This window comes from Eptatretus burgeri, chromosome 7, assembly GCF_056783735.1.
Source record: "Eptatretus burgeri isolate ZD-2024b chromosome 7, Ebu_testis_v1, whole genome shotgun sequence".
NCBI lineage: Eukaryota > Metazoa > Chordata > Myxini > Myxiniformes > Myxinidae > Eptatretus > Eptatretus burgeri.
This window is the reverse complement of record NC_140967.1, coordinates 424559-439784: the sequence shown is the minus strand read 5'-3', so window position 1 is coordinate 439784 and position 15226 is coordinate 424559. Positions and strand designations below refer to the sequence as shown.

The window sequence follows — 15226 nt, the reverse complement described above, 5'->3', positions numbered from 1 at the left end:
GACAAGCCAAAAAAAAAAAAAACTGGTAAAAAAAATAAAATAAAAAAAATCAACCCATTCGTTACCATCCGTCTGGCCGCACGTTCGGCTTAGGGCCCCTGCGGTCGCCTTGCGGGCACCTTGAGGCGAACTTGCGTCTGCCTTGAAAATTCTATGGCCGCCGCAGGGCCCCCTTAAGGTCACCGTACGACATCAAATCAAAGACCGTACGGCAACCCCACGTTTTCGGTCTCCACAATTTCTAAGACCTAGGCCGAAGTCACATTTGCTCTACAGCGAGGATACGGCGGCCGTACGCCCTCTGAATTGACAGAAACGTGTGGCGGCCGCAGAGTTTCTGAGGTGGCCTCAGGGTGGCCCTATGCCGTATGGCTATATTTTATAGGCCATAAGGTCGCCGTGGAATTATAACGCGGAGTCATAACTTTTTTCATTTCTACGTTCGCCGTAGTAATTCGACAAGCTGAAAAAAAAAATCTGGTAAAAAAAAAATAAAAAAATTAACCCATTCGTTACCGTCCGTCTGGCCGCACGTTCGTCTTAGGGCCCCCCGGTGGTCCCCCTGCGGGCACCTTGTGTGTGCCTTGAAAATTATATGGCCACCGCAGGAGCGCCCTAAGGTCACCGTGCGACATCAAATCAAAGACCGTACGGCAACCCCACGTTTTCGGTCTCCACAATTTATAAATACGCTGTGCAGCTCCCCGAAAAATAAATACATATGTGACTGCTACATTGTGTGACCGTGGAAATACTGCGGCCGCCGTATAATTGCTAGTGGCCGTAGATTTTGGAGACCCCACGGCCGCCGTGGCAAATGTGACCTAGGCCTAAATACGCCGTGCGGCTCCCCGAAAAATAAAAACATATGTGACTGCTACATTGTGTGAACGTGGAAATACTGCGGCCACCGTATAATTGCTAGTGGCTGTAGATTTTGGAAACCCCACGGCCGCCGTGGCAAATGTGACCTCGGCCTTAGTACAGGTTTACATAGTGCCTGCAGCAAGTCACAGATCTGATCTGGCCTGACCTGACCCATGCCAGCTCGTAAAATGCACCCAACACCATTATGGAACCACCATAACCTTTTACTGTTGGAATCAGGCACTTGGGGCTGTCGCCACATGTACTCATATCCATTCATCGAGAACATAGTGAAGGATGACTCATCAGACCATATCACTTTCCAACATTGCTCGTCAGTCCATTGGCTATGTTTCTCGCACCACTGAACCTGCAAATGAATGTTGCCAGGTGTTTTGAGCGGTTTGTGCATCGCAACCCACCTCTAGTATTCTGCACTGTAAAGTTCCCTTCTGAATGCTTTAGATGAATCGGGATGCTCATGAACCACGCTGAACTCCACATACAGTTTGTCTGCCTTTTTTTTGGATACGTGGTCAGGCTCGTGGAAGAGCGAGTACACTGAATAGATCAGGATGCAACAAGAAAAAAAACAGGATGCAAAACACACAAAAGCAAAACACACATACTTATCTGTATAAGAGCAGAGAAGCAGACTAAAGGAGCAGTAGAGATAGGGGAAACACCAACAGCATAGATGAATCCAAGATGGAGGGAGACTTGGACAAACAATGGGTTTGGGGAGGAATGAGGGTCAGGAGAGGATGCATTGGGTGGAAAAGATGGATACAGAAAGAAACTCCAAGGAGGAAAAACTGAAAATTTGGAAAGAATTTGGGTTGGGTTAACAAGGGTAGAAAAGAGCTTGGTTTTGGAGAAGGGAGAATCTAAGATAGTGGTGAACAGCTGTTAGGGTTAGACCTTGAAGATCTTGAGGGAAGAATGAGATTGAACAGTATGTGGAAGTTGATTCCACAGGCAGGAAAAGAGAGGAGCAAATGAATGGAGGTGAGCAGTGATCCTGGATTTCGGCAGTTTCACCAGAAGGGGATTGATGGTTGACTGTGTATGAGTTGTAGCAACTTGGACGTGGGGGGGACAAAGCATGGGAAGAGCAGAGGTTGCAAGGCCAGAAAGGAGGGGGTCTAATACAAAGAGACCACTGACTGGTTTTGTCATGTCAGGTCATATTAGATCTGTGACTTGCTTCAGGTACCATGTAAACCTGTCCGTCGGTCCAAATGTCCCCCTTTTACAGCAAACCAACGGCTTTTTAACTCCCAACACATGAAATGCTCAGTCAATGAAAGAATCGACACGACGAGCTGAAAACATTTAAGAATTGGGGTATTTATTAATAATAATGGGGAACTAGGGAAGCACGAAAGAGCAGAACTATTCCGACGATACGAAATGCAATGCAAATATTTACAGCACACAAAGCACTTAACAATTTCCTACTTATTAGACGCGCCCACGGACACACGTTCGCACACACACACCCAATAAATGGTGGCTGAGGCCTTTAATAACGAGCTCCAGCTCAGAAGACAGGTGAGCTGAAACCCAGAGCCTATCTCGAACCTCTCCACCTCGTGTGGTCTTCAAGTTGTTCGGACCCGGGCTCCAGCGAGAGTGAGCTAGATCCAATCACCGTGAGCCGCGATCCTTCCCGAGCTCCCGCGCTTCTCAACACGTGCTGGTGAGACGAGGCGCCGATCCTTCCTGTCGATGCGTCGCTTCCCCGAGAAACCACCTCCAAGAAGAAGCTGACGAGTCGCACCAAGCCGGGAATCAAAGGAGAACAAAGAGCTCCACGAACCAAGAAGAAGAAGAGGAAGAAGAAAAGGAAGAAGAAGACGAAGCCACCATTCGCAGCTCGAGCCGAGCAACCGGCTCAACTTTCTTCCAAACAAAGCAGCTCTCCAAAAAGCCTACCGAGCCAAGCAGGACCCCGAAGCTCTGCTGAACAACTCCTCTGCAGGAGCAAAAAGCTTCCGAAGGCCTCAACCCTAACCCAAGCCAAATAGGACACGAAGGTCTGCTGAATGACGCAGCTCTCAACTCCGAATGCGAACAAAAGGAAGGATCTCCTCTTTATCCTTCTCCGCCCATTCCCCCGCGTGACTCATGCCCTCGTGTTCCATCCCCCACTCAACCACGGGTGGGAGGGAGTTGTTGATGTCATGAATCACGGGACGGAAGGGCTCTTTTTCCTCTTCGCAGAAGAGGGGGAGGGACGTCTCCATTGTGTTGGGATCGCTCTTTAACTATTAAATTAAATCACGCAGTGCACTAATCAATTTCTAAACATTTAAACAATGGAAGGTGAGCTATCTAGGGAACAAGAACTTATCGACATAGCTGACTAAAGGAACCTGTATGTTGTGTGCAATCAAATTCCAAATTCGTAACAATATATATATATATATATATATATATATATATATATATATATATATATATATATATATATATATATATATATATATATATATATATACATAGATACATATATACATACATACATACATACATACATGACGAGGATTGCTGGAAAGAGATTTGCATAGTTCACGTGACAGTCACATGGTGGCCTCATATTTTGCATACATGCTGTACAGCCCATGTACCCTGGTGTTTCCATTTTTTTTGTCCACTTTCTGCATATACAGTACCAGTCAAAAGTTTGGACACAACTACTCATTCAAGGGTTTTCCTTTATTTCTACCATTTTCTACATTGTAGAATAATAGTGAAGACATCAAAACTATGAAATAACACATGGAATTATGTAGAAACCAAAAAATTGTTTAACAAATCAAAATATATTTTAGATTCTTCAAAGTAGCCACCCTTTGCCTTTATGACAGCTTTGCACACTCTTGGCAACCAGCTTCGTGAGGTAGTCACCTGGATTGCTTTTCCAACAGTCTTGAAGGAGTTCCCACATATGCTGAGCACTTGTTGGCTGCCTTTCCTTCACTCTGCGGTCCAACTCATCCCTAACCATCTCAATTGTGTTTCGGTCGGGTGATTGTGGAGGCCAGGACATCTGACGCGGCACTCCATCACTCTCCTTCTTGGTCAAATAGCCCTTGCACAGCCTGGAGGTGTGTTTTGGGTCTTGTTCTGTTGAAAAACAAATGATGGTCGCAAGAAGTACAAACCAGATGGGATGGCGAATCGCTGCAGAATGCTGTGACAACCAAGCTGGTTATGTGTTCCTTGACTTCTAAATAAAATCGCAGTGTTACCAGCAAAGCACCATCAAAGCAAAGCACCACACCATCACACCCCCACCTCCATGCTTTACGGTGGGAACCACACATGCAGAGATCATCCGCTTACCTTCTCTGCGTCTCACAAAGACACAGCGGTTGGAACCATAAATCTCAAATTTGGACTCATCAGACCAAAGGACAGATTTCCATTCGTCTAACGTCCATTGCTCGCGCTTCTTGAACCAAGAAAGTCTCTTCTTCTGATTGGTCTCCTTCAGTAGTGGTTTCTTTGCAGCAATTCGACCATGAAGGCCCGATTCACGCAGTCTCCTCTGAATAGTTGATGTTGAGATGTGTCTGTTACTTGAACTCTGTGAAGAAGTTACTTGGGCTGCAATCTGAGGTGCAGTTAAGTGGCGATTTTTGAGGCTGGTAACTCAAATAAACTTATCCTTTTGCAGTAGAGGTAACTCTGGGCACACTTAACAGCAGAATTCAAGGCACACTTAACCAGCTTGACTATTACAGCATTCTGCAGCGATACGCCATCCCATTTGGTTTGTGCTTAGTGGGACCATCATTTGTTTTTCAGCAGGACAATGACCCAAAACACACCACCAAGCTGTGCAAGGGCTATTTGACCAAGAATGAGAGTGACGGAGTGCCGCATCAGATGTCCTGGCCTCCACAATCACCTGACCGAAACCCAATTGAGATGGTTTGGGATGAGTTGGACCGCAGAGTGAAGGAAAGGCAGCCAACATGTGCTCATCATATGTGGGAACTCCTTCAAGTCTGTTGGAAAAGCAATCCAGGTGACTACCTCACAAAGCTGGTTGAGAGAATGCCAAGAGTGTGCAAAGCTGTCATCAAGGCAAAGGGTGGCTACTTTGAAGAATCTAAAATCTAAAATATTTTTTGATTTTATAAACACTTTTTTGGTTCCAACATAATTCCATATGTGTTATTTCATAGTTTTGATGTCTTCACTATTTTTCTATAATGTATAAAATGGTAAAAATACAGAAAAACCCTTGAATGAGTAGGTGTGTCCAAACTTTTGACTGGTGCTGCATGTCCAGGCTATGTTAAAGCAATCTGTGGCCCAAGTTGCCACACACCAATGTTTGCTATGCACAGTCATGAAATTCCCATGTGCCATGTCTTTCGATAAGATTCTGTTTGCTCATAGCATTCCAAGTTTTTGTGAGTTGTCTGGTCATTTTCGATTGAAAAATAGCTGCTCTTAACAAAGCGGTTGCATCTTTTGATCACAAATAAAAGTAAAATTTGTATGACTGCGAATACAATCTGCAGGTATGCTGTGGTTCCTCAGCGATTTGTCATATTAATCAGAATGTACATGTCATCAAATGCAAGGCTTAAATTATGACGTTTTGATGTTAAATTCAAATTCCTCCATTCAGGATGGATTTCTTTCTTTGTTGCAGAAACAACAAAAACCTGCATAAACAGCTGTTAAGCTCTCAATGTGTGCAAACACAAATTGCCATCAATGATGGACATGGAAACATTTGCATCAATGTACTTGCTAAACACCTCCACATGACATCACTCCTTAATTTTGGGGGATTAGCACTTTGTGGAACATAAAGAATTCCATCAGAATGATGAAACTGTTGTGCATATCCTACATAGGAACCCCAATCCCAGAAGGTGTGCAGGAGAAGAGGATGCCGGTGGAGCAGGAGTATAAGAAGCCACTCAATGAGACGCTGGACTGACACTTGATGGGACTCCGCCGTGGCCCAATAGGCACACTCCAGGACGCTCTGTGTGCAGGCCTGTCACACAGGAGTGAACAGGAAAGTTGACATGAGAAAGCTCCCTCAGTGGTGTTTACCATTTGGGAACATGGACATGGTTCAGTGACACACATCCCTCTTCTTTTAAGTATAAGATCCTTTGAAAAACCAATGCAAAGATAAGTCAGAGAGCAGTAAGATTACAGAAAAGATAGGCCTGAGGTAAGAAAAGCAATCAAGACAATGAAATTAGAAATAAGGATGTGTTAGGAATTCTTTAAGAGAGTATATTTGAACAAGATAAGGAGAGAAGTGAATAATGGGATTCAGCAGGAGGCATTAAAAAAGAGGTTTAAATTTCTACAACTCAGATGAGAAAAGATTATGCGTAAGAAAATAAGCTATCAATAAATTACAATTGAAGCAATAGTTAGTATATACAGATAAATAGTTGGTATTATCATAAAAAGCAGGTAAGTGAAGCAGCAGAGCCAAAGGGCTAAAACCATATAGTCTCAAGCAGTAAATGGGTTATTAACCTCCGCCATCGAAGATGGACGGAGGTTACTGTTTTCACCCCTGTCTGTTTGTTTGTTTGTTTGTTTGTGAACGGTATTACGGAAAAACTCCTGGACGGATTTCGACGAAACTTGGTGGGGGGATTAGGTATGGTCCAAGGATCATGCCAGTAGATTTTGGACTTGGTCCACAGTCCAATATGGCCACTATGGCGGCCATTTTGAAAAAATATTTGAATTTTTGTTTTTGCATTTCTACATGTTGTAAGTGATTTCCAACCAAAAATAAAAAAATTTGTTCGAGAAAAAAAACCAGAAAATTTAGCAACTTTTTTCAAAAAAAATTTCGATTTTATTTGAAAAATATTTGAATTTTTTTTTTGCATTTCTACACGTTTCAAGTGATTTCCAACCCCCCCCCCAAATTTGTTCGAGAAAAAAAAACAAACAGAAATTTTGCACCTTTTTTTTCAAAAAAATTTCGATTCTATTTTTTTGGCATTTCTACATGCGTGCCGATCTAGTTTAGTTTATTCAATTGTGGTTCAGTAGAGTCTGATCCGTTTTGACCTACAATGAATAGGATATCAGGTTCACTTAAGTGACCCAGCAGTATTGGCGGTGGAGGTTTTGCACTCGACAGAGTGCTCCCCCTCTCGTTGGTGATGCATTCCAGGCCGGCCCGCAGTTGAGGCCGTCCCATAGTCCAGGCAGTGTTCAAGCACTTCATGTAGTCGATGTGCAATTCTCAGGAGACCAGTGTTCAGTATCTCTGTCAGTGTGCAACATCCAGGGGTGCTTCCGATCTGATCTTCGGTGTGCTTGATGCTGATTGCTCCAATCACAGTTGTGCTCATATTCTACACGCTGTATGAGAAGTAAATACCAAATTTTAAATTGTTGTAGCAGCTTACTTTATGAACCCATTTTAATGAAACAAAATGTAAATGATAGTATGTCCAAAAACCTTGATGAACTGGAGGAGAGAATAACCAATGTTCTCACCAACATTCCTAAAAACATGTTGCGATCAGGAGAAGCAAATGTGCCAGTCCGATGAAGGAAATGTGCTGCCAGTGCTGGAGCATATGTGGAGGTTTAAAGAGTTGTGCATGAAACCTCACGAGACTCTTTCATTTACAGTTTGCTTCATTAAAATCAGTTCAGAAATAAAACTGCTGCAGTAATTAAAAATTGGGTATCGACTTGTCATACACCTTGTACATTCTTCAAAGTGAGATTGTTAAAATCCATTTACTGAGCTTCTCTGTTTCTTTCAGCACAATGTTATTACAGTGATTCACAATGCCTATTCAAAAAAAAAAAAAGTGACTGCGTGTCCTGAAGCTCACCTACTTCACGAGCAACAGTCACTCAAAACCCCATTGAAATTGTGTGTGTGTAGTTTTGGAAAAGGGAGCAAATACCTATTTTGGGGGGTCAAATGCCCACACCCCCCACAAAAACCCTCAATGAGAACAGATTATGATGCGGTCAATAAACCTGTGTTTGGCATCAGATATGAAGCTTGTGGTCAAGTTTCATCAAAACTTTGTTTGGTTCAAGCGATAATGACTGACGTGTTTACGGACTGACTGACTGACTTAGCCAGTAACCTCCAGACACTGCTCGATCGCATTAGCTCACCAGAATGCATAAACTCTCGTGAGCTCACCGGACTCCAGGTGAGCGAATTAGAGTTTATGGTGTTTGCGTTTTGATCACTATATCTGGTTTATTCGTGTCAACAGCTCTGTCTGTGTAAATGTCCATATCCCAAAGGAGAGCAACTTCTTGGTTGCCTGTGATATTCTGTGGTTCATGCTTATACCATGTCAGACACTTCCACATTGTCATGTTTGTAGATGTACCTGTGTATGCAACTCACAGCTCTGTCATGGCTGTCATCGATATTTTACCTTATTATTTTGTTCTGCAGCACTAAATGTAAGTATCAATCTTCAGAATGAGCGAGATTAGCTGTCTATTGCCCTGAGTGCAGATTTGTAGATTGCCCCAATTTGAACCCTGCCATGAATAACTCTTCCTCCTCGTCTTGGCAGGTAGAGTCAGTCTATATATGCCTTTTGGTAGTGAATACCCCAACTTTATGCCTGGTGTTGGCTTAATGGTTCGAGTGGTGGGCTTGGGATCCTAGGATCCTGAGTTGAAATTCCACTCGGCTGTTGAATTAATAACAGGTGAGATTGACTACCTGCCATCCTTCCGAGGTCGACAAAATGAGTGCCAGCTTACTAGTATCCTGTGTCGGTGGGGCGACCCATCCAGAATTGTGTCCAATAGTCAAGGAGACTGCTTAGGCAGCACCAACACTCTGCACAGACTATGGTCCCAATGGATAGATGGATGGATGGATACCCTAACTGGTTAGTGACTGAACGAAAAGTCCAGCGAGGAAGAGTGAAGTTACCAAGGAGACATGCACCTTAAGACCCCATTGAGGGAGCGAGGTGTCCGAGGATGCACCTGATAAGGCAGTTAATTATCTTCAAAAGGGGTGTTTTAATTAACCCAAATATCCAATTTTCACTCACGTACTTCCTTGGAGTTTTTTTTTTGTATGCTTGCAAAGTTTCAGGCTGTTGGATTTCATAGTCTTGGAGTTATGGAGGGGAGACATTTCCACACACATTGATATTTATGAGTACAGAAACACACACGTGCGAGCGAGCAAACACACACACACACACACACACACACACACACACACACACACACACACACACACACACACACACACACACACACACACACACACACACACACACACACACACACACACACACACACACGCACACACGCACACACGCACACACACACACACGATAGATTATATGCCTCTTGGGATGAGACAGCATAGCAGGGAAATATAGAAAGCTCAAAAGAGAGAAAAGGAGAGGAATATATAAATATATATATATATATATATATATATATATATATATATATATATATATATATATATATATATATATATTTCTCAACATATATGCTGTACATATCAGCATATATCAACAGGATGCTTTAAAGATTAATAATGAATTAAATATCTTGACAAGAGCTGACTTCTGATTGTCATAAATTTCCGACAACTAATAGGAGATTTTTTTTATCTTCTGGGTTTTGATTGCAGAGAAAAATCACCAACAGTGAGGAAGAAAAGTAGCTTGTGTAATCAGTCACCTCGATGCGTCTCAAGCAGATAAACGTTTGCAGGTTCATTGTAAGAATGCGACTTATATTATCCTGAGTGACCACGCACGAGCTGGCATTAAGTATTATGATTAGAAACAAGAACAAATGAGTAAATGCAACATAACCACAACATTTTGGCATTTAAATTCGGGCCAATATAAATCTACATTGCAGGTGTGCATTCGCACTCATCACACTCATTTACAACCACCTGGTCCTTATATAGCCCTAAAATATCTCAAAATGCTGTTCATGGAAAAAAAACATCGATTTCAGCGAAACAAAATAATACAGACTGAGGAGGGCACAAGTACATGCACAGTGTTTGGGGTATACAGTGTGCAATGAAACCACTATTTGCATGGTGGTAAATTAAAATACACCATCTCCTCGGCCGAGAGGAAACTCAATTTCCATATCAAAGGTTTTGATTCCTTTGAGGTCTGTACTGTTAATTAGAAGCTTGCAGTGATTGTCAACAGTGAAAGCAATGCAAATAAAGCAGAGAAACAACACCGAGGGACAAAATTTCATACTTCCAAAAAGCAGAATTACATTTCGTACCACGGGCTATAAATAAATGCTACCTGGTTTGTGATGAATGAGAAAACCGTACTTGTGGGTGGGTTTCAGGAGGTGAAACAGAGACCTGCCAAGTCTCAAAGTGTGTGTGTCTGTGTCTGTCTATATATGGGGTTTCAGAATATGGAATGGAGTTCTCCCAGGGTGGGCTCAAAAGTATCCACCTTCATGAAAAAAAAACAAAACACACACACACACACACACACACACACACACACACACACACACACACACACACACACACACACACACACACACACACACACACACACACACACACACACACACACACAAACACACACACACACACCACCACTTTGAGACCTGGGAGGGCTCTGTTGCACCTTCTGAACAACGCATATGAAAATAATCCATCCATCCCTTGGGACCATACTCTGTGCAGAGCGTTGGTGCTAGCTAAGCGGTCTCCTTTGGCTATTGGGCACAATCCTGGACAGTAGAGGATTAATGGGGCTTCTGAGGCATCCATGCAAATGAATGGGGTAAAGGGGGAAAACTGTGAATTAAACCCCGAAAACCCCTAAACAGGAGACTGATTCCTCTCCTCCCCCTCCCCCTCCATAGAAATGTATAGGCTAACCTTTCTGTCTCAAGGCTCATTCGGTTAAAACAGGAGAATGATTTTCTCCTATACAAGCTCATGTTAAGCTGTCTCAAGACCGAAAACACCCCCGCATAGAAATGTATTGGGAAACCTTTCTGACTCTAGGTTAATGAGGACAAAACAGGAGAATGATTTTTTTCCCCATACAAGGTCATGTTAAATTGTCTCAGGGTCCAAAAAACCCAACCCCCACCCCCGGCCCCTCTCGGTCCATGGGGTCAAAAGAAGAGATTGATCTCTGCCCCATTGAGCACATGTTAAACTGAGGCTTAATGATTTCCTTTTATATTTTCACTCCACTCAAAGAGTGATCCAATAAATATTTCTCCATGTTCGATTCGAGGTAATAAATTAATTTTCCGATTACATTCATCACCATCGAGTATATTCACAAATATTATTTTAGAACTTAGTTCTTGGTTTATGTGTCTTTGTTGAGCAGAAATAAAATGATAAACTTCTCTCAATGCTCTTGTTTGACCACCTCCTGAGCCACACATTATTTTTCATAAGCCACACCCACTTTGTCATAAGCCACACCCACGTTTCCATAAGCCACGCCCACTTTTCCCAAGCCCTGCCCACTTTTGTGAGGACCACCTACTCTTACATCATTTCCAGTTAATCTCTGACTCACAAGATTTTCCTGGAATTGACCAGGGCATTTCCGAAGGAAACCACACCCACCATTCTTTCTATAGAAAGGCTTGAAACCCAGACTGCATTTAAACATATTTTTACTTTTACTGAGAATAGACGGCTGTGCTGAGCTTGAGTGGGATGACTTTGGAGTTCCTTGGAGTTCTACTACTTGTATGGAACTAAACCTTCAAGTTGATGAACTGGATTCAAACCTCTTATCTATTGAGGCAAGATTTTCTTTTCCTATTTACAGAGTTTGATTTAAGCACATAATAATTTAATAATTAAATCACTTAATTAATACATTAATATTTTTTTACAGGAAATTGTATCAGAAATACAAAATGAAAATACTGCTTTTTCCACAACTTGGGACGAAATTGTTGGTTTGGTTGAAGACCTTATGAGCGACCAAGACCCATAGAACGAGCTCGACCTTGATGACCCAACCAAAGAGTGATACCTTGGAAACCCACAAAATCCTGAAAAAGAGTTTTACATCGATGGTACTCATTGTGAGTTATCAAGACAATACCCACTGAACAAGTTATACCTTGATGAGCCAGAATACAAGTTTTACCAAGAAGACTCACAAATTTCAAAAATTTTGAAAAATGGAGTTTTCCTTGATTATCCACAGTTATACTATGTGAGATCAATCACCGAAACCTATAAAAATTGGAAAAATGGAGTTTTCCTTGATGATCCACAGTTATACTATGTGAGATCTATCACCGAAACCCATAAAGATTGGAAAAATGAAGTTTTCCATGATGATCCACAGTTATACGATGTGAGACTTATTGCAGAAACCCACAATATTTCTGGAAATTGTGATTCTACCTTGGAGTCTTGGATAGATGGTTATATTTTTGTAGACTTGAAATGTGGGTTCTGGCTTGATAACTCACAATGTGATACATATCTTGGAAATTCAACAGGAATGTGGTTATACCTTGGAGACTTGGAAAGTTGGGTTTATTTTGGAGACTTGAAATGTGGTTTCTACCAAGAAGACAGGGATCTCAACCTATCGATGTGGTTCTTTGTTGGATGGTGCTTGATGAGGGCAATATCAAGAAAGTTCTGGGAAGAAATAGCAGGAAAGTTCTTACTCCCACTTTCTACTTCATCAAACCTGAAAACCTTAAAAGACAGAATTGGAAGAAGAGAAAAAAAGAACATTAAAAAAAATATATTGTTAGTTCTGGGAAGAAAGTACAGGAAAGTTCTTACTCCCCCTTTCCACTTCATCAAACCTGAAAGCCTTAAAAGACAGAATTGGAAGAAGAGAAAAAAAAACATTAAAAAAAGATGTTGGATTAGGGTTGGGTTGGGGTGGGGCTTTTGTGTGTAGGGTTTGTGTGGGTGGGGCTTTTGTGGGTGGAGTCAAAAAGGGGTAGAGTTTAAAAAGGGGCCGAGTCCAAAATTTTTTTTTTTCAATTTATCTTTGTCTTTTGTAATTCCTGTGAATAAAATGAACCTAAAATCTCTTCCCCTTTAAATAATATACCTTATAAGTCCAAGGAACTATATCTATCACATCAACAATTTTTTTAAAATCTCATTTGTCCATCGTTTAGTATTAGTACTGCAGCATAGCAAACCAATTGTTTGACTTTTCATAAAAGCACCAAAATTGGTACATATGTTGACTAATGTATTCTGAACAATTCTGGATATGGAGCCACTTGAGATTTTGCCTTGGTCAGTTTTGACCAGCTGACCTTGCAGAAGATGACCAGCCTACCGAGGACTTCGAAGACTGGTGCCACGAGAAAGAGAACAGCCCTCCCCAGTTTTTGTACTGGGCAACAGTCCTGGATCTGGAGCTCTCCATCCTAATCTACGTGCGATCTCTGAGAGAGGGAGATTTAATCATGTACCTGGATGTTCTCACTGAGATAGTCCCATGGTTCTTTGCGCTGGACCATATAAACTATGCCCGGTGGATACCGGTCCATCTGCGTGAGATGGCAGAACTTCCACAACAGCACCCAGAGATCTACAATGAGTTCAAGGCAGGCCACTTCACAGTGCAAAAGACCAAGAGGGCATTCTCAGCAATTCCTCTTGACCAAGCGCATGAACAAAACAATGCCCGTGTCAAGGGTGACAGAGGTGCCGTTGGCCGGACGGACAATCCCAGTGCTCTGAGGCGCTGGATGGTCGCCGGACCCGAGGTGGCCAGAGTGATCATGGAGTTTGAGGAGGCGAACATGCATCCAAATGCCAATGAGGAGACACGTCACCATGAAGAAAATACTGGCTCATAATATTTGAATACGCCTTTTCATGGTCAATTTACTGAATTTTACACTTTCCTTATATCTACCACCAATACAATAAGAAAATAAGAGCATATAGCCAATTTCGCGAAAGTATAATGGCGGCCATTTTGGAAAATGGTTGCCGAAGCTGACCAAGGCACAATCTCGGGTGGCTCAAAATCTAGAATTGTTCGGAATACATTATTCTACATGTGTACCAATTTTGGTGCTTTTATGCAAATTTGAACAATTGATCTGAAATATCAGACTACGCTGCAGGACTATAGAACCGTTTTCAAAATGAGATTTCCATCTATATATTCTGAATATATCACCAACTTTGAACTTAGGCTTTTTGACATTAATCTCTTTTTCATATTCGAATTTTGGAAATGTTTTTGATAGTTTCGTATTCGTTGAGGTGTTAATCGTGTCGTTATACTTATCTACAATATCCTGCATAAAAGATAACCATTGTTGAGAACCGAGTTGGGTGAATTTTCTATATAGTCTCTCTTTTAAAGTGCGATTGAAGCGCTCAATAACAACCGCTTTTCCTTCATTAAAGGTGCTGTATAACGTAATGCTGTTATTTTTTAGAAAATTCATAAATGTTTTGATCGAGAACTCTCTACCCTCATCAGTCCACAATTTTTTGGGTTTTCTCTTACTTTTATTAAATATCTGTTGAAAGGCGAACATAAGAGTATTACCTGTTTTGTTTTTTAAAGGGACAATCACGCATATCTACTCCTCAAATCAATAATGGTTAAAGCATACTTGTACCCCTTTTATTATTGAGTTCAATCAAATCAGCGGAGCAGATATAATCAACTTCCTTGGAATAAACCTTCCTTCTATGAAACTTTGTGAATATAGGTTTATGTAATTCATCAGCTAATTGTTCTTCAGTCTTAATGACATCATTAGAGCCTATAAGTTTTTTGAATTTCCAAGCCCAAGTTTCAATTTAGTAGTGATCATCTTCTTCACGATGAACCTATCAACATTTTCTCTCAAGGTTGGATTTTGTATCAGAGACAAATTATACAACATTTCTCTATCAGCTTCATGCTTTTCTTCCAAAGTTGTGGTATTCCCATAAACAATATTGTGCCTCATGCACACTTCCTCAACCCTATTTATGGGTTTACGCCATGGTTTAGGATTGTCTGCCTCATCTAATCTTTTATCCAAGTTTGTGCCTGGACCACAGAAAGAATACCCTGGGAGATGTAATTCCCCTGGTATTCCAGTTGTTGCAAATTTACTTCCTGATAAAAACAATTGTATATCTCCTCCAGGTTTGTGTTTGGAGATAAATTTACTCTTTTTTGAACCACACACTAAACATGAACCTTTTTGTATCACCCTATTATTTGTACTTTTTAAAATATGAGATATTTTTAGTATTAGTTTTCTTTTTACATTTGAGACAATAACTCATTTATTTATGAGAAAAATTCTGACAGTGCAAAAACCTTTTTAGTTTCCATCATACACATTTGAATCTCAA

General features: G+C 41.4%; 1 protein-coding gene across 7 annotated transcripts in view; it reads right to left on the bottom strand.

Annotated features, from left to right (window-relative positions):
• The window catches only part of TARBP1 (tRNA guanosine 2 -O-methyltransferase TARBP1), a 252721-nt gene that overhangs the window by 73438 nt on the left and 164057 nt on the right, over window positions 1–15226 (bottom strand). For all 7 annotated transcript variants that reach the window (XR_015059772.1, XR_015059771.1, XM_085887174.1 and 4 more), the window contains exon 23: window positions 5747–5896. Coding sequence is in view for 5 of the 7 variants with exons in the window: in XM_085887174.1 (XP_085743300.1) it covers window positions 5747–5896 (150 nt within the window). In the remaining 2 variants the exon portion in view is untranslated. The remainder of the gene's footprint in view (window positions 1–5746; window positions 5897–15226) is intronic.